The sequence below is a fragment of the Megalops cyprinoides genome, chromosome 17, assembly GCF_013368585.1.
Source record: "Megalops cyprinoides isolate fMegCyp1 chromosome 17, fMegCyp1.pri, whole genome shotgun sequence".
Lineage (NCBI taxonomy): Eukaryota > Metazoa > Chordata > Actinopteri > Elopiformes > Megalopidae > Megalops > Megalops cyprinoides.
In genome coordinates, this window is record NC_050599.1 from 19,063,410 (window position 1) to 19,090,109 (window position 26,700).

The 26,700-nt window shown below is 40.3% G+C and overlaps 3 protein-coding genes and 21 non-coding genes across 25 annotated transcripts in view; 1 reads left to right on the top strand and 23 right to left on the bottom strand.

The window, feature by feature from the left end:
* ptk2bb (protein tyrosine kinase 2 beta, b) overlaps positions 1-1,047 on the bottom strand; it is a 41,369-nt gene extending 40,322 nt beyond the window's left edge. For both annotated transcript variants that reach the window (XM_036550522.1, XM_036550520.1), the window contains exon 1: positions 942-1,047. The gene's annotated coding sequence lies outside the window, so the exon portion shown is untranslated. The remainder of the gene's footprint in view (positions 1-941) is intronic.
* Positions 1,048-2,378: 1,331 nt separating this feature from the next.
* trnam-cau lies at positions 2,379-2,450 on the bottom strand. Its single transcript has one exon. It is a non-coding gene; the product is annotated as a tRNA-Met (tRNA).
* A 231-nt stretch (positions 2,451-2,681) lies between these two features.
* trnar-ccu lies at positions 2,682-2,754 on the bottom strand. The gene has a single exon. It is a non-coding gene; the product is annotated as a tRNA-Arg (tRNA).
* Positions 2,755-2,898: 144 nt separating this feature from the next.
* trnam-cau lies at positions 2,899-2,970 on the bottom strand. Its single transcript has one exon. It is a non-coding gene; the product is annotated as a tRNA-Met (tRNA).
* A 239-nt stretch (positions 2,971-3,209) lies between these two features.
* trnar-ccu lies at positions 3,210-3,282 on the bottom strand. The gene has a single exon. It is a non-coding gene; the product is annotated as a tRNA-Arg (tRNA).
* A 449-nt stretch (positions 3,283-3,731) lies between these two features.
* trnar-ccu lies at positions 3,732-3,804 on the bottom strand. The gene has a single exon. It is a non-coding gene; the product is annotated as a tRNA-Arg (tRNA).
* Positions 3,805-3,948: 144 nt separating this feature from the next.
* trnam-cau lies at positions 3,949-4,020 on the bottom strand. The gene has a single exon. It is a non-coding gene; the product is annotated as a tRNA-Met (tRNA).
* Positions 4,021-4,251: 231 nt separating this feature from the next.
* On the bottom strand, positions 4,252-4,324 carry trnar-ccu. The gene has a single exon. It is a non-coding gene; the product is annotated as a tRNA-Arg (tRNA).
* A 448-nt stretch (positions 4,325-4,772) lies between these two features.
* trnar-ccu lies at positions 4,773-4,845 on the bottom strand. Its single transcript has one exon. It is a non-coding gene; the product is annotated as a tRNA-Arg (tRNA).
* Positions 4,846-4,989: 144 nt separating this feature from the next.
* On the bottom strand, positions 4,990-5,061 carry trnam-cau. Its single transcript has one exon. It is a non-coding gene; the product is annotated as a tRNA-Met (tRNA).
* A 231-nt stretch (positions 5,062-5,292) lies between these two features.
* Positions 5,293-5,365, bottom strand: trnar-ccu. The gene has a single exon. It is a non-coding gene; the product is annotated as a tRNA-Arg (tRNA).
* A 144-nt stretch (positions 5,366-5,509) lies between these two features.
* trnam-cau lies at positions 5,510-5,581 on the bottom strand. Its single transcript has one exon. It is a non-coding gene; the product is annotated as a tRNA-Met (tRNA).
* Positions 5,582-5,812: 231 nt separating this feature from the next.
* On the bottom strand, positions 5,813-5,885 carry trnar-ccu. The gene has a single exon. It is a non-coding gene; the product is annotated as a tRNA-Arg (tRNA).
* A 144-nt stretch (positions 5,886-6,029) lies between these two features.
* Positions 6,030-6,101, bottom strand: trnam-cau. The gene has a single exon. It is a non-coding gene; the product is annotated as a tRNA-Met (tRNA).
* A 239-nt stretch (positions 6,102-6,340) lies between these two features.
* Positions 6,341-6,413, bottom strand: trnar-ccu. Its single transcript has one exon. It is a non-coding gene; the product is annotated as a tRNA-Arg (tRNA).
* Positions 6,414-6,557: 144 nt separating this feature from the next.
* On the bottom strand, positions 6,558-6,629 carry trnam-cau. Its single transcript has one exon. It is a non-coding gene; the product is annotated as a tRNA-Met (tRNA).
* A 239-nt stretch (positions 6,630-6,868) lies between these two features.
* On the bottom strand, positions 6,869-6,941 carry trnar-ccu. The gene has a single exon. It is a non-coding gene; the product is annotated as a tRNA-Arg (tRNA).
* Positions 6,942-7,085: 144 nt separating this feature from the next.
* Positions 7,086-7,157, bottom strand: trnam-cau. Its single transcript has one exon. It is a non-coding gene; the product is annotated as a tRNA-Met (tRNA).
* Positions 7,158-7,396: 239 nt separating this feature from the next.
* Positions 7,397-7,469, bottom strand: trnar-ccu. The gene has a single exon. It is a non-coding gene; the product is annotated as a tRNA-Arg (tRNA).
* A 144-nt stretch (positions 7,470-7,613) lies between these two features.
* On the bottom strand, positions 7,614-7,685 carry trnam-cau. The gene has a single exon. It is a non-coding gene; the product is annotated as a tRNA-Met (tRNA).
* A 239-nt stretch (positions 7,686-7,924) lies between these two features.
* Positions 7,925-7,997, bottom strand: trnar-ccu. Its single transcript has one exon. It is a non-coding gene; the product is annotated as a tRNA-Arg (tRNA).
* A 144-nt stretch (positions 7,998-8,141) lies between these two features.
* On the bottom strand, positions 8,142-8,213 carry trnam-cau. The gene has a single exon. It is a non-coding gene; the product is annotated as a tRNA-Met (tRNA).
* A 1,760-nt stretch (positions 8,214-9,973) lies between these two features.
* On the top strand, positions 9,974-13,386 carry mrps10 (mitochondrial ribosomal protein S10). Its single transcript, XM_036550353.1, has 7 exons — positions 9,974-10,050; positions 10,598-10,650; positions 11,345-11,417; positions 11,525-11,664; positions 11,920-12,028; positions 12,336-12,425; positions 12,826-13,386. The coding sequence occupies exons 1-7, from the start codon at positions 9,982-9,984 to the stop codon at positions 12,898-12,900; spliced, it is 609 nt and encodes a 202-aa protein (XP_036406246.1). The 5' UTR covers positions 9,974-9,981; the 3' UTR covers positions 12,901-13,386.
* Positions 13,387-19,585: 6,199 nt separating this feature from the next.
* si:ch211-51e12.7 (uncharacterized protein LOC336335 homolog) lies at positions 19,586-26,610 on the bottom strand. Its single transcript, XM_036549185.1, has 7 exons — positions 26,577-26,610; positions 26,435-26,447; positions 22,911-22,996; positions 22,665-22,814; positions 21,430-21,561; positions 20,845-20,958; positions 19,586-20,426 (listed from the first exon to the last, which is right to left on the bottom strand). Exons 3-7 carry the CDS (start codon positions 22,994-22,996, stop codon positions 20,336-20,338), a joined length of 573 nt encoding a protein of 190 aa, XP_036405078.1. The 5' UTR covers positions 26,435-26,447; positions 26,577-26,610; the 3' UTR covers positions 19,586-20,335.
* Positions 26,611-26,700: the final 90 nt, after the last annotated feature.

Sequence of the window (26,700 nt, forward strand, 5' to 3'; positions counted from 1 at the left end):
CAAAATAATCCACATTGCATTGCATTCTTCTATCTTATCAGTCAGAGGACAGGAATGAAGTGGACTCAGGCCCACCTGTGAAGCCTGTGTGAATTGCTCCTAGACAATTTTTCCGACTCCTGCTTGTACAATGAATACATTTATACAAAAAACTCAACGAAACTGAGGTTGTGAACCGTTTTTTTTTTTTTTTTTTGGGGGGGGGGGGGGGGGGATCGAAAGATCTAATTCATACCCTGCGGCGCTGGAATGCGCAGACTCGCTGTCTCACCTGCATAAACTTGCCATGAAGTCACATTCTAGATAGAAGCATTTTCACAGTATTTTAAGTAAGCCAAACCCCTAAGCTTCGAAGTGCATTTATTTGATACCCCACAACACAAAACTTTCATAGGATCAGGTAGCTCGACTCTACTTAGGAAAACTATACTGTAACCAGACCAAACTTAGCTCTACCTTATCTAGCACAAGGTGTATAGCGTAATGAAACTTATCGGCAATTCCAGTACCATATGGTGTCCCCAGGTGTCTTGGAAAATACTGCAACTGCTTATACTACATGATATTCTAAAATCGCACTCGGTTCTTTTTTCTTAATCGTTCAGAAGCTTACCCTTGCCGTGAGCTCATGATCAGTTCTTAATTCTAACGTGAACCTGCACGTCACGTACCTGATGTAAACGACATTGTCAAGCCTAGCAAATCCACATAGCTCAACATTTGTAATTTTAACTTCACACGGGAGAGTTTATGTGCGGAAAATAAAACACTTTTAAATTAAATGCGTCCTGTTCTATTGGCTTCACACACGCAAAACACTTCTACTTCCTTCTTTGCCTCCTGTATTAACTCTGGTAACGTTAACGCAGGTATCACACTTCACTCCATCTGCTATATTTTAAATATTCCAGACGCTTCATTAGTTTTTGACTGCCACCAACCTGTTTGAAAGTCGTGTTCAAGATGTTTCTTCTTCAAATAACAAGTAAAATGGATAAGTAGTCCAACACGTTTGCTTCAGTCTAGCTTGAGAAGTTTGCAATGAGCTTTTAAGCCACACCCCAGCTTCGTTTTCCCTCGCCACTTCCTTATTTCTTCTGTAAGACTTTTTTAAGTTACATAAATTTTTAAACTTGCCAGGGAAAGCGTCAGTCAGGAAATAAATAAATTAATTGTAAAAAAAAAAAAAAGTCTCACTTTCCAGTCCCTCCGTTATGGGTTGCATGTGAACTGACCTTCTGTACAGGTAGACTGAATGATTAATTCGAATTTTTAAATAAATTCCCCAAATTCAATTTATGGACGTTTTTTTTCAGCTAGCATACCATCTGTTAGGCAACAGGACCCGTCATTTCAATAGTCTGCAGGTGTCATTAATACGAAAGCACAAAGACACCTTTACATTTTTAATACGTGAACTGCATCAGAATTTTTTTTTAAAAAAAAGTGTAGAAAATGTTTCCTCATTATTGTAACATCCTCATTAATCTGCATGGTTTATTTATTTATTTAACCGGTGTGTGTGTGTGTGTGTGTGTGTGTGTGTGTGATTGCTGACATGGAAGGAAATAAATCCAATACCTGTTAAACGCCGTTGTTTGATAATACACCGTATCTCTATGTAAATACTGACATCTTGCGGCCAATGGATTCTTAGCCTTTGTCATAGCATCCGTGATGTATTAACTGAATCTGAAGATGGTATGATTGTATGTCAAAAAAACCTTTAAATATACAAACTCACCAACGTCCTCACTTGTGCAAAGTATACGACTGCATATGCACTCACCTGTACCATTGCCTTGTATTTTTAAAATATTCTCACCTAAAGAAAATGCACTCATTCAAACTTTGTGGCACATCAAAGTATAAAATGTGGGACGGTTCCTCAAAAGATACTTATTAGTAAACTCCACGAGAATGTCGGAAACAATTTGTGTATTTTTTTAGTTGTACAGAATATGATAAAGCAAGCTCTGCACTTTTTCTCCTTATATAACAAATATATTTCTGTTTAATTCGTTCATTCACAAACACAAAAATTACATTACATTTCAATGCTGATATTAAAATAAATCCTCTAAAAAGGGGCACTTAGTGTAATTTATGTGGGTTTATATGTAATGTGAGTTATAACTTTTGGCATAATGGCAGCCATGGAGACATCAGATTAATACAAGCTACTTCTCTGGTATATGCATTCAGACTTGACATCAAGGTCTGAAATTGGTATACCAGAAAGTATGATCCTACGGATTGAAAACCATCTCCAAGCAGCCCCCACCCCCCACAAATATCAGGGTGGCCAGTGTTGACCGCTTTCACCTTACATGGGGACTGTTGTTTTCAACATCTTGAAAAGGAGAGCTTCTTGCTCGTAGCAGAGGATGGTTTCGATCCATCGACCGCTGGGTTATGGGCCCAGCACGCTTCCGCTGCGCCACTCTGCTTCTCATTGCCAATGGAAAGCCATCGAAGGACATGTGGTCATTTCAACAATTCGTTTGTGTTGACTTTGTAAAACACCTGAATGATTTGACCACAAAAAAGGTTTCATGTGATCTGACCAGCTGCAGTCTTACTTCTAGAGGCAGACCTACCTTTTTTGCAATGTTGACCTCATGTAGTACGTTTGGACCAGTTAACTTTTCTACCAATCCCACAGTAAAAGTGACAGAAAGCACCCCAGATGGGACTTGAACCCACAATCCCTGGCTTAGGAGGCCAGTGCCTTATCCATTAGGCCACTGGGGCTTTGAAATGCTGACCTGTTCTCCTTGTCAACAATGAAATTCTATTCCTGTGTCTAAAAAATGTCAGGGTGGCCAATGTTGACCGCTTTAGCCTTAAATGGGGACTGTTGTTTTCAATATCTTGAAAAGGAGAGCTTCTTGCTCGTAGCAGAGGATGGTTTCGATCCATCGACCTCTGGGTTATGGGCCCAGCACGCTTCCGCTGCGCCACTCTGCTACCCTGCTTCTCATTGCCAGTACAAAGCCATCGAAGGACATGTGGTCATTTCAACAATTTGTTTGTGTTGACTTTGTAAAACACCTGAATGATTTGACCACAAAAAAGGTTTCATGTGATCTGACCAGCTGCAGTCTTACTTCTAGAGGCAGACCTACCTTTTTTGCAATGTTGACCTCATGTAGTACATTTGGACCAGTTAACTTTTCTACCAATCCCACAGTAAAAGTGACAGAAAGCACCCCAGATGGGACTTGAACCCACAATCCCTGGCTTAGGAGGCCAGTGCCTTATCCATTAGGCCACTGGGGCTTTGAAAAGCTGACCTGTTCTCCTTGTCAACAATGAAATTCTATTCCTGTGTCTAAAAAATGTCAGGGTGGCCAATGTTGACCGCTTTAACCTTAAATGGGGACTGTTGTTTTCAATATCTTGAAAAGGAGAGCTTCTTGCTCGTAGCAGAGGATGGTTTCGATCCATCGACCTCTGGGTTATGGGCCCAGCACGCTTCCGCTGCGCCACTACCTGCTTCTCATTGCCAATGGAAAGCCATCGAAGGACATGTGGTCATTTCAACAATTCGTTTGTGTTGACTTTGTAAAACACCTGAATGATTTGACCACAAAAAAGGTTTCATGTGATCTGACCAGCTGCAGTCTTACTTCTAGAGGCAGACCTACCTTTTTTGCAATGTTGACCTCATGTAGTACATTTGGACCAGTTAACTTTTCTACCAATCCCACAGTAAAAGTGACAGAAAGCACCCCAGATGGGACTTGAACCCACAATCCCTGGCTTAGGAGGCCAGTGCCTTATCCATTAGGCCACTGGGGCTTTGAAAAGCTGACCTGTTCTCCTTGTCAACAATGAAATTCTATTCCTGTGTCTAAAAAATGTCAGGGTGGCCAATGTTGACCGCTTTAGCCTTAAATGGGGACTGTTGTTTTCAATATCTTGAAAAGGAGAGCTTCTTGCTCGTAGCAGAGGATGGTTTCGATCCATCGACCTCTGGGTTATGGGCCCAGCACGCATCCGCTGCGCCACTCTGCTTCTCATTGCCAATGGAAAGCCATCGAAGGACATGTGGTCATTTCAACAATTCGTTTGTGTTGACTTTGTAAAACACCTGAATGATTTGACCACAAAAAAGGTTTCATGTGATCTGACCAGCTGCAGTCTTACTTCTAGAGGCAGACCTACCTTTTTTGCAATGTTGACCTCATGTAGTACATTTGGACCAGTTAACTTTTCTACCAATCCCACAGTAAAAGTGACAGAAAGCACCCCAGATGGGACTTGAACCCACAATCCCTGGCTTAGGAGGCCAGTGCCTTATCCATTAGGCCACTGGGGCTTTGAAAAGCTGACCTGTTCTCCTTGTCAACAATGAAATTCTATTCCTGTGTCTAAAAAATGTCAGGGTGGCCAATGTTGACCGCTTTAACCTTAAATGGGGACTGTTGTTTTCAATATCTTGAAAAGGAGAGCTTCTTGCTCGTAGCAGAGGATGGTTTCGATCCATCGACCTCTGGGTTATGGGCCCAGCACGCTTCCGCTGCGCCTTCTCTGCTTCTCATTGCCAGTACAAAGCCATCGAAGGACATGTGGTCATTTCAACAATTCGTTTGTGTTGACTTTGTAAAACACCTGAATGATTTGACCACAAAAAAGGTTTCATGTGATCTGACCAGCTGCAGTCTTACTTCTAGAGGCAGACCTACCTTTTTTGCAATGTTGACCTCATGTAGTACATTTGGACCAGTTAACTTTTCTACCAATCCCACAGTAAAAGTGACAGAAAGCACCCCAGATGGGACTTGAACCCACAATCCCTGGCTTAGGAGGCCAGTGCCTTATCCATTAGGCCACTGGGGCTTTGAAAAGCTGACCTGTTCTCCTTGTCAACAATGAAATTCTATTCCTGTGTCTAAAAAATGTCAGGGTGGCCAATGTTGACCGCTTTAACCTTAAATGGGGACTGTTGTTTTCAATATCTTGAAAAGGAGAGCTTCTTGCTCGTAGCAGAGGATGGTTTCGATCCATCGACCTCTGGGTTATGGGCCCAGCACGCTTCCGCTGCGCCACTCTGCTTCTCATTGCCAGTACAAAGCCATCGAAGGACATGTGGTCATTTCAACAATTCGTTTGTGTTGACTTTGTAAAACACCTGAATGATTTGACCACAAAAAAGGTTTCATGTGATCTGACCAGCTGCAGTCTTACTTCTAGAGGCAGACCTACCTTTTTTGCAATGTTGACCTCATGTAGTACGTTTGGACCAGTTAACTTTTCTACCAATCCCACAGTAAAAGTGACAGAAAGCACCCCAGATGGGACTTGAACCCACAATCCCTGGCTTAGGAGGCCAGTGCCTTATCCATTAGGCCACTGGGGCTTTGAAAAGCTGACCTGTTCTCCTTGTCAACAATGAAATTCTATTCCTGTGTCTAAAAAATGTCAGGGTGGCCAATGTTGACCGCTTTAACCTTAAATGGGGACTGTTGTTTTCAATATCTTGAAAAGGAGAGCTTCTTGCTCGTAGCAGAGGATGGTTTCGATCCATCGACCTCTGGGTTATGGGCCCAGCACGCTTCCGCTGCGCCACTCTGCTTCTCATTGCCAGTACAAAGCCATCGAAGGACATGTGGTCATTTCAACAATTCGTTTGTGTTGACTTTGTAAAACACCTGAATGATTTGACCACAAAAAAGGTTTCATGTGATCTGACCAGCTGCAGTCTTACTTCTAGAGGCAGACCTACCTTTTTTGCAATGTTGACCTCATGTAGTACGTTTGGACCAGTTAACTTTTCTACCAATCCCACAGTAAAAGTGACAGAAAGCACCCCAGATGGGACTTGAACCCACAATCCCTGGCTTAGGAGGCCAGTGCCTTATCCATTAGGCCACTGGGGCTTTGAAAAGCTGACCTGTTCTCCTTGTCAACAATGAAATTCTATTCCTGTGTCTAAAAAATGTCAGGGTGGCCAATGTTGACCGCTTTAACCTTAAATGGGGACTGTTGTTTTCAATATCTTGAAAAGGAGAGCTTCTTGCTCGTAGCAGAGGATGGTTTCGATCCATCGACCTCTGGGTTATGGGCCCAGCACGCTTCCGCTGCGCCACTCTGCTACCCTGCTTCTCATTGCCAGTACAAAGCCATCGAAGGACATGTGGTCATTTCAACAATTCGTTTGTGTTGACTTTGTAAAACACCTGAATGATTTGACCACAAAAAAGGTTTCATGTGATCTGACCAGCTGCAGTCTTACTTCTAGAGGCAGACCTACCTTTTTTGCAATGTTGACCTCATGTAGTACATTTGGACCAGTTAACTTTTCTACCAATCCCACAGTAAAAGTGACAGAAATCACCCCAGATGGGACTTGAACCCACAATCCCTGGCTTAGGAGGCCAGTGCCTTATCCATTAGGCCACTGGGGCTTTGAAAAGCTGACCTGTTCTCCTTGTCAACAATGAAATTCTATTCCTGTGTCTAAAAAATGTCAGGGTGGCCAATGTTGACCGCTTTAACCTTAAATGGGGACTGTTGTTTTCAATATCTTGAAAAGGAGAGCTTCTTGCTCGTAGCAGAGGATGGTTTCGATCCATCGACCTCTGGGTTATGGGCCCAGCACGCTTCCGCTGCGCCACTCTGCTACCCTGCTTCTCATTGCCAGTACAAAGCCATCGAAGGACATGTGGTCATTTCAACAATTCGTTTGTGTTGACTTTGTAAAACACCTGAATGATTTGACCACAAAAAAGGTTCCATGTGATCTGACCAGCTGCAGTCTTACTTCTAGAGGCAGACCTACCTTTTTTGCAATGTTGACCTCATGTAGTACGTTTGGACCAGTTAACTTTTCTACCAATCCCACAGTAAAAGTGACAGAAAGCACCCCAGATGGGACTTGAACCCACAATCCCTGGCTTAGGAGGCCAGTGCCTTATCCATTAGGCCACTGGGGCTTTGAAAAGCTGACCTGTTCTCCTTGTCAACAATGAAATTCTATTCCTGTGTCTAAAAAATGTCAGGGTGGCCAATGTTGACCGCTTTAACCTTAAATGGGGACTGTTGTTTTCAATATCTTGAAAAGGAGAGCTTCTTGCTCGTAGCAGAGGATGGTTTCGATCCATCGACCTCTGGGTTATGGGCCCAGCACGCTTCCGCTGCGCCACTCTGCTACCCTGCTTCTCATTGCCAATGGAAAGCCATCGAAGGACATGTGGTCATTTCAACAATTCGTTTGTGTTGACTTTGTAAAACACCTGAATGATTTGACCACAAAAAAGGTTTCATGTGATCTGACCAGCTGCAGTCTTACTTCTAGAGGCAGACCTACCTTTTTTGCAATGTTGACCTCATGTAGTACGTTTGGACCAGTTAACTTTTCTACCAATCCCACAGTAAAAGTGACAGAAAGCACCCCAGATGGGACTTGAACCCACAATCCCTGGCTTAGGAGGCCAGTGCCTTATCCATTAGGCCACTGGGGCTTTGAAAAGCTGACCTGTTCTCCTTGTCAACAATGAAATTCTATTCCTGTGTCTAAAAAATGTCAGGGTGGCCAATGTTGACCGCTTTAACCTTAAATGGGGACTGTTGTTTTCAATATCTTGAAAAGGAGAGCTTCTTGCTCGTAGCAGAGGATGGTTTCGATCCATCGACCTCTGGGTTATGGGCCCAGCACGCTTCCGCTGCGCCACTCTGCTACGCTGCTTCTCATTGCCAGTACAAAGCCATCGAAGGACATGTGGTCATTTCAACAATTCGTTTGTGTTGACTTTGTAAAACACCTGAATGATTTGACCACAAAAAAGGTTTCATGTGATCTGACCAGCTGCAGTCTTACTTCTAGAGGCAGACCTACCTTTTTTGCGATGTTGACCTCATGTAGTACATTTGGACCAGTTAACTTTTCTACCAATCCCACAGTAAAAGTGACAGAAAGCACCCCAGATGGGACTTGAACCCACAATCCCTGGCTTAGGAGGCCAGTGCCTTATCCATTAGGCCACTGGGGCTTTGAAAAGCTGACCTGTTCTCCTTGTCAACAATGAAATTCTATTCCTGTGTCTAAAAAATGTCAGGGTGGCCAATGTTGACCGCTTTAACCTTAAATGGGGACTGTTGTTTTCAATATCTTGAAAAGGAGAGCTTCTTGCTCGTAGCAGAGGATGGTTTCGATCCATCGACCTCTGGGTTATGGGCCCAGCACGCTTCCGCTGCGCCACTCTGCTTCTCATTGCCAGTACAAAGCCATCGAAGGACATGTGGTCATTTCAACAATTTGTTTGTGTTGACTTTGTAAAACACCTGAATGATTTGACCACAAAAAAGGTTTCATTTCATCTGAACAGCTGCAGTCAAGATAGCAAATGTTGATCCCTTTCACAAAGTCTCAAGAGGGAAATATTCTCGCTCATAGCAGAAGATCATTTCGTTTCATCAACTTCTGGTGTCACAATTCACATTTGCACACTTATGCTCAATGTTAACTGTTGCTGGAATGTTTCAGCATGCTGCCATTTTCTATCTAGAATGTTTACATTCTATCCTTTTGTAAGTTTCATCTGTCTTCTCCTATCTGCTACCTGCTTATGACTGTCATTGATACATTTTTTGCTTCAATGATAACTAAACCTATCCACAAAATAGTAAGTATTTAAGTAGTAAATAGTAAGTATTTAAGTAGTAAAAAAGAGTAGTCACCCCACCCGGCCTCAAACCTGGGTCTACGGGGCACCAACCATGCGACTATGAGGAATTAACTATGTGAATTTTTTCATGATTTTTTCTCTTCTTGTCAGCAAAATCTTTTGATGGGTCTTGTTTGATCTCGGCCAAGAAGTACTTATTGGTGTCGTTACATTGTCAACAAAAAATTTAATAACAGTGACTTTAAAAGCATTTCAAGTTGAAAAAGACATTTCTTTATCTCAGCCATCAACTATATTCAGCCATTTGGAAGGTGGTTATTCATCTCAGACTGGCAATCAGAGTGGAGTGAAGAATATGTTAGCTGTCACTCTCTGGCGTTTGGCAATGAAGTCAGAGCACAAGGCGACTGCTCAGGTGTTTGGTATGGACATGTGCACTGTCGGCACAATTGTGCATCAGGCATGTTCAGGCTATTTTCAATGTTCTTTTTTGGACCAGTGAGTGTGAGCACAGTTGGGCAAGAATGCTTTTTTAAAATGCCTTCGGAAAGCTTAAGGGAAGGTGGGGAAACCTAATGAATAAGATTGACATCAGCATTAAAAAGTTCCCTAACCTTTTGCTGGCCTGTTTGTTGTATTGCACAGCTTGTGTGAGTTGTACAGCTATAGAAATGAGTAGATGGGTTCACAATAAAAGAAGAAACCTTTTTCATTAAGTAATGTATGTATTTTATTTAATTTAATTCCACCATTCTCACTTTGTGAGTGAAGTGTATTGTGAATGCAGTAATAGCAGTAGTCATGTAATCTGGGTCACAGTGTAAAAGATTCTCTGTCCCTCTGTCCCCAAGCAGTGGAGTAACAGGGCACGTCTTCTCACCTCAGGCTAATCTTGCCTGTTGGCACCAATCGCCAGGAGGTAATTCTCAAACATCTGTAGCCACATTGTTAATGTTAATTCAGGTTCTCCCAGGCAAGACAAAAAAAAGTTTGAAAATGAAGAAGTAGCAGTAGTCTGGACACAAGCCATGCAGGTTCGTATCATCACCAGTTTGAAATGTATGCATTGGTCAAGAATGACACAAAGGCAGCCATTCCATCACATTTCTTTCTCCAAGTACTCTGTTATACATATATTCACTTGACCTGCATCCCTAGAGGTCAGACAGTAACAGGAAGACCTACCATGACATGAACAGAACAGAACACCACAGAAATGCTAAATTTGTTACAGGTTACAGGGATATCAACAGCTGTTACATTCACTCCAGCCCAGTAGGCGGCGATAGTGCATTGACAGTTGATTAAATCTGCTGAAAATAACAGTACTTCCGGTTTGTAAATAATCATGGCGGTTTCTTCGTGTGTTTCAAGGAGTCTCAGTGCGTTATCGAGGACATTACGAATTTCCCAACCGGTATTATCCTTTAAATATAATTTGATTTTTAGCAAAAATCGTGTGTAGGTAACGAATCGAGGGTTTGGTTTAGTACATTTACCTTTTTCGTTGGCTAGTCATGGCTATTTTTCTTTGAGTGTTGTGGACAGACCTTGACAGGGTATAATATTTGTTTGGTAGGCAAGCTAACTTAACTATTTTTGATCAGTAGCACGCTGGAGACGGCTGTGTAGAGTTATCTTACAAGGCGGCTAATGTTGGAAAGCTAGCAACAGACCATGTCGTGGGTTTGTAGGTAGCTAGCTAATAAATATTCAATTGATTGCTTTCTGGAAAAATCACCAGGTTGCCTAGCCAATAGATACCTTCACCAAGCTTGCTAGCTAGCGGTCACATTTGACATGGCTTCATTAGACAGTGTACTGTAAACTGGTCTGCCAGGTGTGAAAAATTTATGAATACGAGATAACTTATGGGTAGATGGATAACTAACTGGTAAAAGGTGGACAACGTTTGCTTTTAGGTTGGGTAGCTTGGTAGCTAATGGTTATGCACTGTTTTATAGGCTACAAGGAAACTCTACGCATGTGCAAATAATGGAAGATGTGAAGTCTTACGGTAAGTAACTTTACTTGATTTTATTAGCTTGCTAGATAACGTTAGCTCTCTGGCTAACTTACATGTATTGAACATTGTCCGTGACGGAATTAATGTGAACCACAAGTGAACGAAATGCATATTCATCTTATGTGATGATACTCTAAGGCCGCGCCCACTGGTTAAAGCTATCTCACTTTAATCGGTTCGCAGATTTTTTTGCTGAAGGTCCTAAGCCCTGGTTCATACCCTGGCCATAGGTGCGCTAAACTGTTCTATAACAGTCACAATTCTAGGTATCGTTCATTGGGATTGCAGCACCAGTGCTGAAATCGTAAAAGTACAACTTTGCAGTACTTTTGATGGTAGCTCCAGAGGTCGCTGTCATAGTAGCAAGGATGCCGAAGCCTCGGACCAAATTGTTTTCGAAAGGCATGCTTTCGAAGGCCGACTTTAGCGGCAGCTCGGTAAGCCAGTGTAGGTAAATACTGAGTGCACACCAACAACTGAATCTGCCTTTTCCATGGCAGACTCGAGTGCACTTGGAGGAGCAACGATTTTGGATACTCTCGTCTGCAGCTAGTTATATGTACTTCCATAAGCTCTGTCAATAGTTGGTAGCACGCTGGAGACAGCTTTGTATAAATGTAATATATTTTTGACTTCTGTTCATTTCGCGTTATATATGTATTTTATTTTTTGCCTTTACAAACAGCAACAGACTTCCTTGCGGCATCTCAGCTGCATGCATTCACACAGGGACCTTTCACTCCACTGTCTCTCCCACTGTAAGTCACATTTCTGCTCTGTAAAGTTGCTCAGTAGTTTATTCTGATACACTGTGTCCACCACAATGCTGCAATCCCACTCGTGCACCGTGCTTGTGTCGTATCAGATCACTGTTACAGATGAGCCAGACCAGCTGTATCAGAAGGTGTCTGTGTTGGTGAAAGGGCATGATAAGGCAGTTCTGGACAGCTATGAGTTCTTCGCCACCCTGGCAGCACAGGAGCTAGGCATCAGCATCGGCAAGGTGTAAGTGTCCATTACCCCTCTACTGGAGTGGTGTCCCTTGGCGAGAGGAGCATTGATCCAAATAATGTCGTAAGTTACGTAATGGAGATCTGAGGTAGACAAAAAAGGCCTAGTCCCTTGTAGTTCTTCAGCAGAGGAATTGCCATGCCTCCATAAAGAGGTACGAGGCTCTGTTGATGTGTGGCCTGTTCAGATTTTTGTCTGCACCACCTGTCTTTTCACAAATAAATACATGAATATTGTGATTTATTATAGCTTTGAACCACCGAAGAACATAGAGAGAATGACCCTGCTCAAGTCTGTTCACATCTTCAAGAAGCACAGAGTGCAGTACGAGATGAGGACCCACTTTAGGTGTATTGAGGTGAGACATATTTTCATCTCCATTGCGGCTTTAAAGATGCTGATTAAATTGTTTGAATTACATTTGGGACACTGAATTTGTTGAAATACTTTGGTTGTTTTTCTAGAAGTCCAACGCAGTATCTTTCCAGTTACCTTTATCTTGTATTGGTAGCCTCCAATTCTGAAACACGTTTATTAAATGGAGAATACATATATTGAATGCATGTTATTTGTTAAATCTACTTTGTGGCTGTGATAACAATTCTTCATACCTCAGTTGCATTTAGAGAGGGTTGTAAAAGAGACAATTGTTGGGTTTCCTCTAGCTGGAACGTGTGACGGGCTCCACAGCAGAGGTCTATCTGGAATACATCCAGCGTAATCTACCGGAGGGGGTGGCAATGGTGGTGACCAAGGTGAGTTATAGAGATGTAATATAGAAACGAGTCGGTATTAATTTGTTTTTCATTTCCTGTTGCTTGGTCAGCTTGACCAACACAGTCAACACATGCCCATGCCTTAGCTCCCTAGCATAATAACTCGTTAGGGTGGTTAGGTGGGAAACATTGCATCAACCACAAAAGTCTCTGACAATTCATTGATATTAATTGGTAATTAAGACTTATGACTTGTTCTGTTCTGTTCTAAGTTCAGCCGACGGTTTGTAGTTAATTGTTTTATTGATTTATTGATATCTCCATGCTTGTCAGCTGGCATCCTTTAACATGCCTAATGAGTCAGTCTGTTTGTATATACATACATATATATATATATATATATATATATATATAATTTTTTTGTTTCTGTTTTGCCCAGACTGCCATAGAGAAGATCCCAGAGCACATCCTGGCACCCATGTGGAACAACCAGCTGGAACAACCCAGCCAATGAGGAGTGAGCAGTGCAGAGGGGAATGCCCGCTATAGGCATGATGGACCACAGCAGCGTCGGCTACTGTACATGGCCTCTCCTTGTTGGAAAACCCATCACTGATCACCAGAAGAGGAAGATGCTGCTGCTTCTGTGACTGAAGAAGCAGTTTGTGAAATGAAGATCTTTGTGAAACTTCGTGTCAAACCATGGAGATCATTCAGTACCTTTTTGTTTGAGTGAATTTCTGTGAGGGACAGTTTATTTCACTCAGTTTACATGCTCCAAGACATATGAACACCAGTACTTCTGCTGAAAAGGCAATCTGTGTGATATGTGTGGAACATTAAAACATCCATATTATCAGTCTCTGTCAGTTTGTCCATTCCTCTATTCTTTATAACTAACATATCTGTCAGTGAAGTGGAGTGACTGGGTACTGGTTCGTTTGGGCATTTTCTTACACCATACATGTAAAAGGGAGCCACCGACCGTTAACAGTTGAAGTATTTTTTTCTCCTTTGATGTTTTCAGCAGTTAAACATTTAGAGTCCGTAATGATATTTAGAAGAATAATCAGTTGTTCTGTTTTGTACTGATAGCAGCACATGTAACCAGTGATGTGTGAGCAATGGCTTAGCAAAACTGAACATTCTTTTAAAGCATTTATGTTGTTTTGCAAGCACAAGAGATAGCCATATTTGGTATTTTAATATGTCCTTTACTGAATGACATTTTTACACATTACACAAGGTTAAAACAGGTTTATTTTTATAAATCTGGCTGCTGTCTGGAACATAATTTACAATTACAGTAATAAATTTTAATACTGGATCCTGGTGGTTCCAGTTTTGCATTTATTGTTAAAACATGTATTAGTGATTTATTTATGCCTTTGTTACATATATGAATTGAATTTTGTCAACCTAATGAGTATTAAGATGCCTTTCTCTAGCAAATGAGGACTAACCCCATTTTTCTTTCATAAATCAAGCTAAATTAAGATGCATTTCTGAAGATGAGGATGTTTCTGTATATTAGAAAACTAATGCACCTGTTAAATGGTGAAATCAATGTAAAACTAGGAGATGAAAATAATTCACAAGTAAATTTGGATGGTGATAGGTTTGATTAGCACTCGTACAGAAGGGGTGATGGGAGAAGGTAAGATGAAATTCAAACATTTTGCCTCAGATCAGATGTTCTGTAACAGCAGTTACAGGAGGGAAAAAATGAAAAAATAAAGTTATGGCACCATAAATTATTGGTTCTGTGCCACTGAGAAGGGGGTGTGGCAACATTGATTAATCCTGCGGGGTAATGACTGTGAAGAGTGTTATGACAGCATCAATTAATCACGTGATTCAGTAAGAGGGAGATGGGGGTTATGACAGCATTAATTAATCCTGTGGTTTCATGAGAGGGAAAAGGGGGCTATGACTGCATTAATTAATTTAGTGGTTTCATGTGAAGGAGAAAGAGGGTTATGATAGCATTAATTAATCCTGTGGTTTAGTAAGAGGAAGAAGGGGGTAATGACAGCATTAATTAATCCTTTGGGGTAATGAGAAGGAGAAGAGTGTTGTGACATAATTAATCCTGCGGTTTTGTGAGAGGGAGAAGGGGGTCACAGTAGTGCTGTTCCAATGATTCAGTCAGAGTGAAAAGTGGGTTCCACATCTCATTCGCTGCATCTGAAAGTGTGCACTGTTTGTGTGAAAACATCCATTCTAGATCTTCCAAAATGCTATTTACTGATTCCTAATTTCTGTCTAAGGATGAGGCCGCTAATTGTACAGCCCTTTTTCCATTCCTGTTGTAATGGATTGTTTTGCTGATGTACAGTGATTTGCAACACTGACAACCTCTGTAAAGTTGTCTGTTTAAAGCACAATGCACACAGATATACTCACCGTCTGCCAATGCTATAGGAAATGAGTGAAACTGACTTGACTATCATTTCCCTAACAGCACCTCGGTCCATGTATTATATAGTTATGTATGTATATTAATATTATGTCAGAATAGCATAGAAATAAAGCAAAATTGCAATGTGCTAGGACAGGTATTATAGATGGTCAAAATATGAAGGGAGAACAACTTTTAACTCACAAAAGACATTTATTATGAACAAAGAACACACATAGCTCAATCTGTTAAGGGGCAGGAGCATGGTGTTGCGGCAAGGAACAGGGTGTATTACTCAAGGGTTACCAGTTTTCCAGTGGGGGACTGTTCTTGTATATTCAAGATATATTCTATATTAGTACTTGTCCAAGTACTTGTCCAAGTACTAATATAGACTAAAGTGTTAAACAGAGTGCCATGGCTCAAAAACATAAAACAGCAAACAAAACTGTACTTCTGTACATTCACAGGAGCATACAATGTTTCATATGGAGGCACAGTTTCTGAGCAAACTCGCTGTGTTTTGTGCATTTTTCAATAGATGTTGCTAATCCACAGTTCCTGTTGCATTCTTGTGTCTCAGACTAAAAAAGGGTTATATGGCTTTTTATTTTGGCGGAGAAACCTGGCTGCGGGTTATGTGTCCATTACCCACTCGAAGTTGCGTGACCCTTACTGATTAGAATTGTTACTCTAAAGTTACACCTTTTTTAAAATTTTAAGAGGTTTCTAGATATAGAAAGGAAAAATCACCACACACTTTTAAAGAAATGGTTCTTTATTAAAGCTCAGAGAGGCACAAAGCACAAGTAAAACTTAAGTATACAATAAGCGTTGATGTAATATCCGTAAATCTTTTAATCTGAGTCACATTTTTTTTGGGGTCATCTAAAAATGTGCAGGCAGGATTTCCCGTTTCAAAACTCAGTGTTCTTCTATACCCGCAGCTGAGGCATTCCACAGAGCGCTCAAGCGCTGGTAGAGGAATTCTCCTTGAATCAGCACATCTCCCACTGAAGACTGACTCTGGCCTTATTATATCGGTCGGCCTCTTGAGCAATTTGGTCTGCATGAATGCACATCCACCGCGATCCTATTAATAGCCCACCGCTGCTGCTATCTCACTCATTCAAAATGACTCACACCTAAGAGTTAAATGTCAAGCATTAATCACATTTGCTCCCCATGTGAGTTACTTTTCCCACAATCAACTTAATAATGCAGTGTTTATCTTGTTTTTGTAAACGTATGATTATACTATTTTATCAAATATTGTATTCTATGTACTTCTTGGAAAGTGTAAACTGATTGCCTAAAATTACAAATGTATAAAACATTTTATTATTCAATATTCTAAAATCTATGCTTTATCAAATCAAATGAGCTATAATAGTTATAATATAGATTATAGAATAATCATGATAGCAGTACTTGCTTAAGGAAATCTAATGTGTATGATCACAAATCTAGAGGGCAAGGCTACGCTTATACCAGTAGATTGCAAAACATGTGCATATTTTACTCCTTGAATTTAATTTGATTTTCCTCCCAGTGGAAAGCTGTGCATTTGTATTTTCTGGAAGTAAATAAAGCAGCATATTTCTAAAACTTTTGTATTTTGCTATCAATGGGTGTGTTTTGAATTGAAGATCCATATGCATTATCACTAACATCTGCATAATCAATACCCAGTTATTCTGCTATGTTGACTGAATTCAGATTCAAGTCTATATATCATTTAACTGTAGTCTGTGGTCTGATTTGTTCACTGTCATCACCAATGCCAAAAAAGCAATAATGTACTGTAATGTAGTGTTATCACTACTCATTGGATTTTGATTTTGAGCAAATTTCTAGGCAGAAACATGACATTTATTTCAGTCAAGTACAAAAGTGTACCCATGGATTTAATTTATAACGCACTGACACAACTACATGGTTAATGCAGTAATGCAGCTGCCTTTAATTAACCATTTCTATTAGGGTCTACCAAGAAATGGTAACCTTGAGCAAACACATGGGTCACACCCACAAAATAATGGGCTTTAATGCTTTGTTTCACATACAAAATTAGTGATTGTTTATGTGTGGCTTGTTACCACACATCAATCACCTGACCGACTCTAGTCAGCTTAAGTTATGTATGGCAGTGGGAAAGTCTGGAGGCATTTTTCCTCATTATTTATCATTATGAATGCACATTACACACCTGTGAGAAATCTGCTCAGGTGTATAAGGGAAATTCAGAGGGATAAAATAAAAATAAAAGATCACATCTGGCTGGCTGCTTCATCTCACCTCCATGTTACCAGGGGCTCCCCTTCCCTCTCAGTGCCTGCCTGTGATAGGAAACCCCTAGGAGTCAGAGAGCTGGAAATCGGGACACAAAAGTAGGCTCACCTTGGCCGCGGGGCCCACTGCACGCTTCTTGGGGGGAGGGGGAGGGGTCTGCAGCCGTCTCCTGCCGGCTTCGAAAGGGTGACTATGTTCCCCTTCAGGAGACAACAACAGTCAATCTTTCACCGTTAGAGCACCAGGCGGACTTCAGTTTCACATGTGGCAGAAGAATGCATTCACTTGGAGTAAAACAAAGTCATATTTGCGAAAGGTGCAACACCTGGTGAGTGTTTCTTCAGTGCTTTATTTGGAAGGTTACTCACTACAGAGGCATTAAGTGCACAGACAAATTTGTATTACACCACAGCTAAAAATGCATCTTCAATATTGGTGGTCCTGGACTTTCAGCTTTTAAATATGGAATATCCATATTGCTTTTATTATAGAAAAGATGAAGTTAAGCATTTCCATGCTGCTCACTGTTGGTAAAATATATTTCTGCAGCTGTAGACAGTATGTTTCAGTGACATCAGGCCAGGAGTGTGTATACACATGCACAGCCACAATGTTTAAGCTAAGGCCAGCTCAGTTTGCCATCCCACACAATGTGTTAGATAGTTTTTTTGATAACTTTCATTTTTCATTTATTATACATTCTTGGATTCTGTCTCATGCTTAATTTATGGTAAAATAACAGTCTGATAGCACAAAAAACAACTGATACACACAACTTGTGTGCTGCTAGATGTACCGTCTACCAAAAATGTACCAAAGCACATTCATTTGTATGAAGCAAATATCAAAATCAGTATAATGAATCATGAATCGTGCTTTGCCATACTTTCAAAACAAATTTAATGTTACCTTTTTATTCACTCTAGCAAAACTATGGGAGGACCCATTGTAAATAGATAAAACCAACAGGTAAACAGATGTTGAGATGCATTTTTTAGTCTCCAAATTGCATGGAAACAGCAATTTGATAAATCAAGCAAAGATATTCCTAAAATATACTCTTCATCTCATTGACTGAAGATGATTAATAAGGGCAATTATGGAACCACCCAAATCAATACATAAATTAATAATGCAATTATTCCATTCCTCACCTGTGTGTGTACAACCTGACTGGAGGTATTGCACCTTTACATGCATGATCATGCAGTTGATTGGTAGGAAATTGGAATAAAAATCATATATTTTATCAGGCCAGAGCCCCACCACCCAAAGCAATCAGATTTAAGTCACTGAAATGATGAGGCATAGGAGGTGTTTGTGCAATAAAGTCTTTCAAATGAGGTCTTTTCTCCTGCAGAAACCAACTTATAGAGATGACTGGAAGTCAGAGATTGCATGAGGTCATCTCCAATACCCCTGTAGCAAGTTACATCTTAAAATCAACCTGAAATAGGAAAAGAATCATCTGTAAAATGAATGCCCTGCCAGTACAACGATGCCCCTTGACATTCTAGAGTGAGTGGTACAGACAGTGAGGAATTATTTTATTCATAGGAGTGATGCCTCTGAAATATTTTTACTCTCCTGCTGGGTTCAATAAATCAATGTGATTTCTTCTGATGGACCCACATTTCCACATACAGTGTTTCCTTGGTAACTGATAGCTCTTATGTAGGTTTCAGCCCTCAGCGTAAGTAACAAGTATCTTTTTAGGTCATGATCATTTCCAAACTGTAGACCCTACAAGACAGCAAGTGGATTTCCCAAAGGATTCTTGGTCCTCCAACTTAAATGAATATATCAAATATGGCTATGACAATTATCTTATCTTATAAAATATTTACAATATAGCAATACTGTGAAACAACAGTGTTCTTAATAAATACAAAAGTGATGATGATCACAACAATAGTATTTTAACAGTTGTAATAGTGATAATGTGCAGTTGTGCATTTCAGATATATTTCTTATTATCTGAATAGTACTGTGACCATATAACTGGAGGTATAAATACACATATATACAGTACATTCAAGTGTATTCATATTCTCAAATTACAGTTAAATTGTAAGCTGACATGTTAATTAAGTCCAGCTGAAGAAGAAAAAACATTAGCAAGTTTAATTTAAAAAACAATAAAATGGAACAGTTCACAGTTTATTTTAATTTTATTTTTTCCTTCATGACTATGCCAGAGCTGTTAAGTTTTTGTTTTTCAAATGTACATTCACAAATCCACATAACTTATATCAGTTACATTATAGAAAGGTATAACACTTCAAAACTAAACACAGTGTATAGGATTTCATACTAAATTAAAGCAATTACTTCTTTTGTAATTTGCTTTTATATGTAAATGCAAATATATATGTATAGTCTGTTGTATTTTTTCAATATCCATGAATATCCATTGATTTGAAAAGAATCCATTCCACAATAGATTATAGCACACAAACATAAATTGTTCTAAAACAACAATATTTATTAACTTAAAATAGCTGCACATTAAGGATATTAAAACTCTTTATGTTACTTTGACGGATCATAACACTTGACATGTAGTCTTTTCTAATGTCATTTTTAGTGTGTAAGAGTCTTTACAGCTTCTGCTGTTGCTTTGATAGAGTGATATTTTTAAAACTATATTTACGTAACAAATGGAAAAGTTGGGGAGGTCCAAGGAGTCATGGAATACAGAACTAACACTGGTGCGTGAGGGCTGTTGTGCTGTCGTCTCTCTCTTTCTCTTTCTTTCTCTCTCACTCTCCCTTGTCTGTTTGTACTTGTAAGCGTTGACTTCTGGGGCAAAAAAATTTCTTTAGAATCACACAAAACCCAGGACAGGACTCTCCGGGACTTATCAGTCAACACATTTTTTTGTCCCTTTAGGAAAAATATTTTCAATCCCTATTTTTTTAAAGAATCTTCTCTCTTCATAAAAAAACTTTTTTTTTAAAGTCTCAAGAGTGAGATCTTTCTCTTCTAACAGAAATGGGTGCATCTTGTGAATGAGGCTGTCAAAGCATCCACACTTTTGTCCCCTGGGGCCCTTTGAATGTGAGGGGCCCCCCATTTCTTTCTTTTTTTTTGTAGTCCTCCAAAATAAGATCGAAATATTTGGCTAGAGGGAATTTGAAGGAGTTCAACGTTTTTGGAGGCCCTAATTGAGGCATCTTGTTGTACGTGTACGCGGGCCCTTGGGTGCCCTGCGAGGCCCCGCTATGAAAGCACTCAGTATTAACAGTAGGCTGCTTTAAAAGCGCCGGCCACCTGGGGGCCCCGGCCAGCGCTGGCCTCTGCCAGGCGGGGGGTGAGGCGGAAGAGAGGCGGGTCCATTGTGGAAGCTGTGTAAAGGGATAAAACCACACATTGGATTCTGCTGCTCTGCCACGAGACTCATCGACCTGTTCAGTACTGATCTGATCCTTTTTTTCCCCCATACAGGTCAATTAGCTCCACGTCTGTGCCAACGACAAGCAATTGCATTTTATTGTTTTCACAACAAGACTCATGCAGTACTCAAACTCCTGCTTCCAACATGAAAAACGGTGGCTTCTCTCGCTTTTTGCTCCTCAACTAATTTACTTTATATGTCACTTGAGGCTCATTAATGATTAACCTTACTGTTACTTCAGTGGGACAGTTGACAAGTTTTTATCAAAAAAAGAGTTTGTAAAATCATAGGGAGTGAAAATAAAGGATGTTTGCCAGATGTTTGGTATTACAGATGCAGATATAGGGGAGTGCAAGAGTTAGCCTTACCCTCTAGGGTGGAAGTGTCGGTGTGGACCTGGGTGCATCCCTCTACCACGGGGGTGTGGGGGGCGCCCCCTAAAACCAGGGTGCCCTGGAGGCGGCGGAGGAGGGGGGCCATGCCTAAAAGGACAAAAATGGTCAACTTTACAGACATCATCTACAATACACAGATTATGTCACAAGCGACAAACTCTTCACCTTTATATACTGTGGGGCTAAACCCCTGTGTATGTTACATGCTGCATATAATATGTATAATTTCCTTAACATTAGAAAGGTTTAAAAACCTAAAGAGACAGACACTGCCACCACTTCTTAAACACAGAGGTGACATTCCAAAGGCGACAAAAGCATGACCAGCCCCATTTTAGTTGTTGCCTATTATGAACGGAGACATTCTCTTCCCTTGAGGTGGCAGGACCTTGGATTTGAAAAATTAACTTGTGAATTATTGATTATGATGCTTAGGTACTTCATTTGGCTTCATGATGTGTAGAACAATGTGATGTATCGGCATGGGCAGGCTCATGACATACTAATGACAGCCTTGCAGGACCGGCCATCGTTTTGGTGGTAATGCATAGGGCCTACCTGTGCATGGGTGGGTAGGGTCCTCTCATGTGCATCGGTGGGGGTGGAGGGGGGCCCATTCCCATAGGCCCGCCCCTAAGGCCCCGTCGGCCTCGGAGGTCAGGGTATGGCCGCATCCTCCCCATTCCTCGTCTGCATGGACACAGGAAAGATGTACGGCAACAGGACTTACAAAATAGGCCTTATAATCAAACACAAGGTATGTGCACATGCTTTCAATAAACAGATATGCTGAATGTTAGACTAACAATAAGGAAATCTGTCCAACACCAACAACATTGCCATAGTGGTCCAAATATATAACTTTTTTCCATAGACAGAAAAAACGCAAAAGAGCTAAATCTAAAGCTGAGCGGTGAAAGATGTGACCATTGGCCAAAGTGATGGCCAGTGCATTAAGTGCCCATTCAGCAGCTGCTTCAGGGGCACAGGAGTAGGAAAATGGATAATCCCAACATGTGATAACTATATTCAAAGAGTGGTTCCAAATATAGACAAGCATCCACCGGATTGTGGTGGAATTATGATGCAAATTCAGGATAATTAAACCTTAATTTTATAAATATATATTTTGTCCCTCAGCTTTACTAAAGTAGTAATCTACAGAGAACAGTTGCTTTTTTTTTCACAAAGCAATACAACAAGCTATTTTCAAATTCTATCGAGATTCCATTAACGACTCCATGGCCATTGGAATCTCAGATACAGATTCCAATGGGCATTTAGCTGTCTCTCTCTGCTTGCAGATGGACCATTATGCCTGTTGAGAAGTGAGGACAGACCAGAGGAATGAAGATCATGTTAATTACTGAAAGAAAGACACCAACAGCTGTCGTACTGCTAAAAAAAAAAAACTGGTGTCGTTTAAAACCATGTGAGACTATTGCATCATGCGTGAAATGTTTTAACAAACGGCACTTTTTTTTTTTTTACAATTGATTGTAAAAGACATTTGAACAGTTTAGGTAGCATATTCCCTCAGAAAAAAAAACATTTATTCCCTCACCTGATTACTGAAGTTGTATTATGATTATAGGTCAGAGAAGCTGCATTTTTTGTTATATTCTAAAATTCTCTTCTTTTAAAATGTGATCATCTTGAAATCAGGACCGCATTGTTCAGGGGCCAGTGCAGTAGTTAGCTGCTTAGAACATTCATAACTTCACAGCTTTAGTTTGACAGTCTTATTTTTATTCATTGTATTCATTTTATTCATTTATTAATGTGAACGGTACCTTCCAGGTCCAAACCCATTCATGGCCCCGTCTCTGCCTCTACCCCTGCCCCGCCCAGGGGGGCCATATCCTTTCATCATCATGCCCCTACCACCACGTCCACCTCTGCCTACCCGGCCCCCTCGACCGCGTCCTTTAAACCCTCTGCCCCTGTGGGAAATGGGAGAAAAAAATAGACAACATTGTCACTTTATTCATCCCAACATTACTGTGTCATTCATACCATTTGACCCGCACATTACTGACCTGGCTTTGCTGTCTGATATCTCTCCTTCTGTGGAGGCCTGAGGGGTCTCTGTGTGGTCCATCACCTGCTCTGTGTCGACGTCCATCTGATATAATATTCAACAGAACACAGTTGAGCATCTACAATAGTCAGGCTCCCACAGGACAATTTATATTGCTCTAGCCAGTCTATGTCCGACCACAGAAAAACCAATCTAGTCATCCATATTTACTAGAGCGTGAAGGCACACTCTGATTAAATCAAGTTACATGAATCCCTAAGAAATTCTGCCATAGAACCCATTGTTCTCGCATATATCCTCTGATACTACCTGGGAGTTCATCACTTGACCCCCTAATACAGGTTACACTATCAGAGCTAATCCCAACATTGGCGAGCCAAGTATCTTGCATGACAGGCCTCAACCCTTTTTCAGTATTGATTCATCCACTCTGCTATATCCTGGCAAGAAAACACGCTCATTGTTTTATATCTTGCCTTTTGAAGCAAGGTCACAGACACAAGGGCTGTGCCATAGGTTTTCAAGCAGGGAAGCAAGGGTGAATCAACCTGATGGAGCAAAGAAGCGCTCCAGAAGTTGAATGGTAGAGATATTTTCCACACATCAGATACAGATGTCATCAAGTCCAGCTGCTATAAGATGTCAAGTGACTTAACCAATGGAGAAGCAGAAATGCTTTGTGTATGTGTGTGTGTGTGTATATGTGTGTATGTGTGTGTGTGTGTGTGTGTGTGTGTGTTTGTGAGATTAAAAACCTTTTCAGAAAAGCAAAAAATCAGAATGAAAAGAAGAACTCAGACCAAAAAAACTAACTCCCTTATTTGATAATATGTACTGTGACATGGCAATGATATTTACAACTGTCTCTTTGAAAGAATCATAGAGACTTCAATGTAACAAACTGCTGTGCAAAAAGCATGAATAATTACATACTCCTGACCTTTAAGTATGCTTATTCTAGAAGAAAAATCAGGAACCATACAGCAAACAAGCATAAAATCATAACCCATTTCTCATTTTACACAATTTATATTTCATGTCACAGCTGAACAAGCGTTATAGCATGTACACAGCTGGACTGTACAGACTTGAAGGAAAATAAAACAAGCTGAATTTTCTGGAAGCTGGATGATTTTAAATTAAGCTTTACACCCAAGGGCAAAGTATCCAAGCATGCAAAGTACAAATGTCTTCTTGAGCTTGAATCTTTCAGTGTCATCACTGTTAGCATATTAATGTTTTTCATTTGACAGGATTTGGTTCATCTCTAAATTTTTTATCTTGATTTTGGATATATAAATCTATAAAATAAATCTTACAGTTATAATATGGATGTAGCAACATAGTCAAAAAAGGTTCTTATTACATAAGGAAATGACATCTTAGTGTTAACTAACTAACACTTTTTCCTAACAATGCAGGAAATGGTCAATAGACTGGACATGTTATGAATTACCCAAAGAATGAAAAAACATGCCGACACCACACTGACAAACACGATTTACATTCCTGAAAATGCGTGCCCATAAACCCCTCATGCCCATAAAAAAACAAGACAGTTTAAGACAAAAAATATATATATATGTTTTTGAAGCCATATGCCAAATGTGCTCCCCTTCCTCAACCACACACACGTGTGCACATGCACGTGCACACACACACACAAGCAAAAAAACTGAAAACAAGCACTGTGTAGAGTCTGTGCATAATATTTGCAACATGGCAAACTTCAAACATAGCATAAAATTAATATAATTATTTTATGCTTCCAAATATGTATAGTTTATTATATTAAAAATCTCGCACTAAACAATGTCTGAGCCGGCATTATTCAAAACTAAAACTCAGATTAACGTTTTAGTTTATCACAGGCGCTATGAAAACAAAACACGTCTGACCAGAGAAATACCTGAGCCGATGAATACCAGCATGAGTTGTGAGCTGTGTAGCTAGAGACCAAGCCGGTCAATGCCCACCTACCAGCTGAATATTAATAGCTCACAGGCAGCTGGAGCCTACTGTAAAATGTAAGGCCTGCACCTTTGCCAAATGAACAGCAATACGGTACTATAGGAGGCTACCACAGCTGAAAGTCATACAAGACGCCTGAAGCACAAAGGCGCATACCAATCTGCAGCAAAGAATTTAACTGCTGCTTGGGATGCCAATTGGACTCTGCCAAGTAAGAGATATGTGCAGTGTTTTATAAAGATTTGTGTGTCAGTACTTTCCCTGTCTTGATGGAATCTGGAAGAAAAATCTTACTGTGAGCCAGTTTTACTTAATCGCTCCCTACTCATAACGCACGTAACATCGTTATGCATACCGTTTAAAAAGACTGATATCAGAACAGTCTAATTCATTAAAGCAGTAATTTAACGAAATACTGAAAAATAATAATACTTAAACTCTCTGAAATAGTTAATTGTGTTGGAATTTACACTGGCTTGCCTGAAACGCTGAGTACTCTCGGTCCAACAATTTATTTAAATCAATTAAATTTCTTATCTAATTTCTCAGAATCAAATCAGGTCAGATGAGTTGGTTATATAGCCTGTCCTTTACAGCCTGATTCAGTTCTGAGTAAAATCTTATGTGACCATGGAATCTGAGCAATAAACCCCAAAATTAAAAATCTTCGTGACAAACGTACAGGGACGTTTCAGCACCACTATCTGTGGAAAGCACTTTCTCACGGTGGCAACGTTCGGTCTCGATTTCATTGCTGTAATAAATGTATGTTAAGGCTTCAGAACAAATGCAGGTGGTTTTTTTAAGCATTTAACATCGACTGCAAACAGTTACAATAATTAAGATTTTTTTCCCTGTGATAGAACCAATCATAGTACAGCACGAAAACAAAATAGCATTGGGTTGTTTTCCCACGGATGGTTTGTCAGCCTCAAAGCAGCGAGAAAGTCACATAAATATGAAATGCACGATTAGATTGTACTTTGTTTACATAAATAAAATCAAGTTAAGTGGAAAAATAGGCCGCAGAAATCTGTATACATCACACTAAACTCATATTAGAACCTACTGTATTCCAGTTTTGGGGTGATGGTTATTTCAGTGCAAATTAATCACATAATTTAATCCGGATGCTTTCACGGGTATTTGCTCTCCTAATTTCAACTAGCGACGTCGCCAGCTACATGACTTTCCTCATCCCGATGCTACTCAGTTCTATTACCATATTTAAGAAACATGCATTTATGATGGAGCAAATATTTCACACTGTCTAGACGGCGGCCCCATATATGTGCGCTTAGCTTTCGACTGTACTAAGCATGCTATAGACAAAATGTCTCGCCCATCCCCATGCCAAGACAATTCGACAAAAGAATATCAGAATTTTCTTTAGACAGAACCGTTATGACTTCATTTATTTACCCAACAGTTTGTCCAATACAGCGAGACAGACCCGATGGAAAATAGCAAACGGCTCATTTATAATAACATTAGCTTGCTACCAAGAACTGATAAACATAAATTCAAAATGCTGGAATGACTTAACATTACCTCACTGGCAGAACTAAGAAAAGTTCCCAAAGGCGATGCGATGTAAAATGGATAGGAATAACAAAATGAGTCGGCCCACTTAGTAATCGGTAAAATAAATGTAATAAAAAGTAAAACAAATAGAAAACAGGCAACACTTCACCCAGCCTCCGTTCGCTTTGAAATGGCGGCGTGTCCAGCCCGAAACATCCAGTGCTCAGATTTCTTTGTCAAGGATACATTGTAGCTGGGGGGAAATCTCCGCCCACAGGAAACGAAGCAGTTCT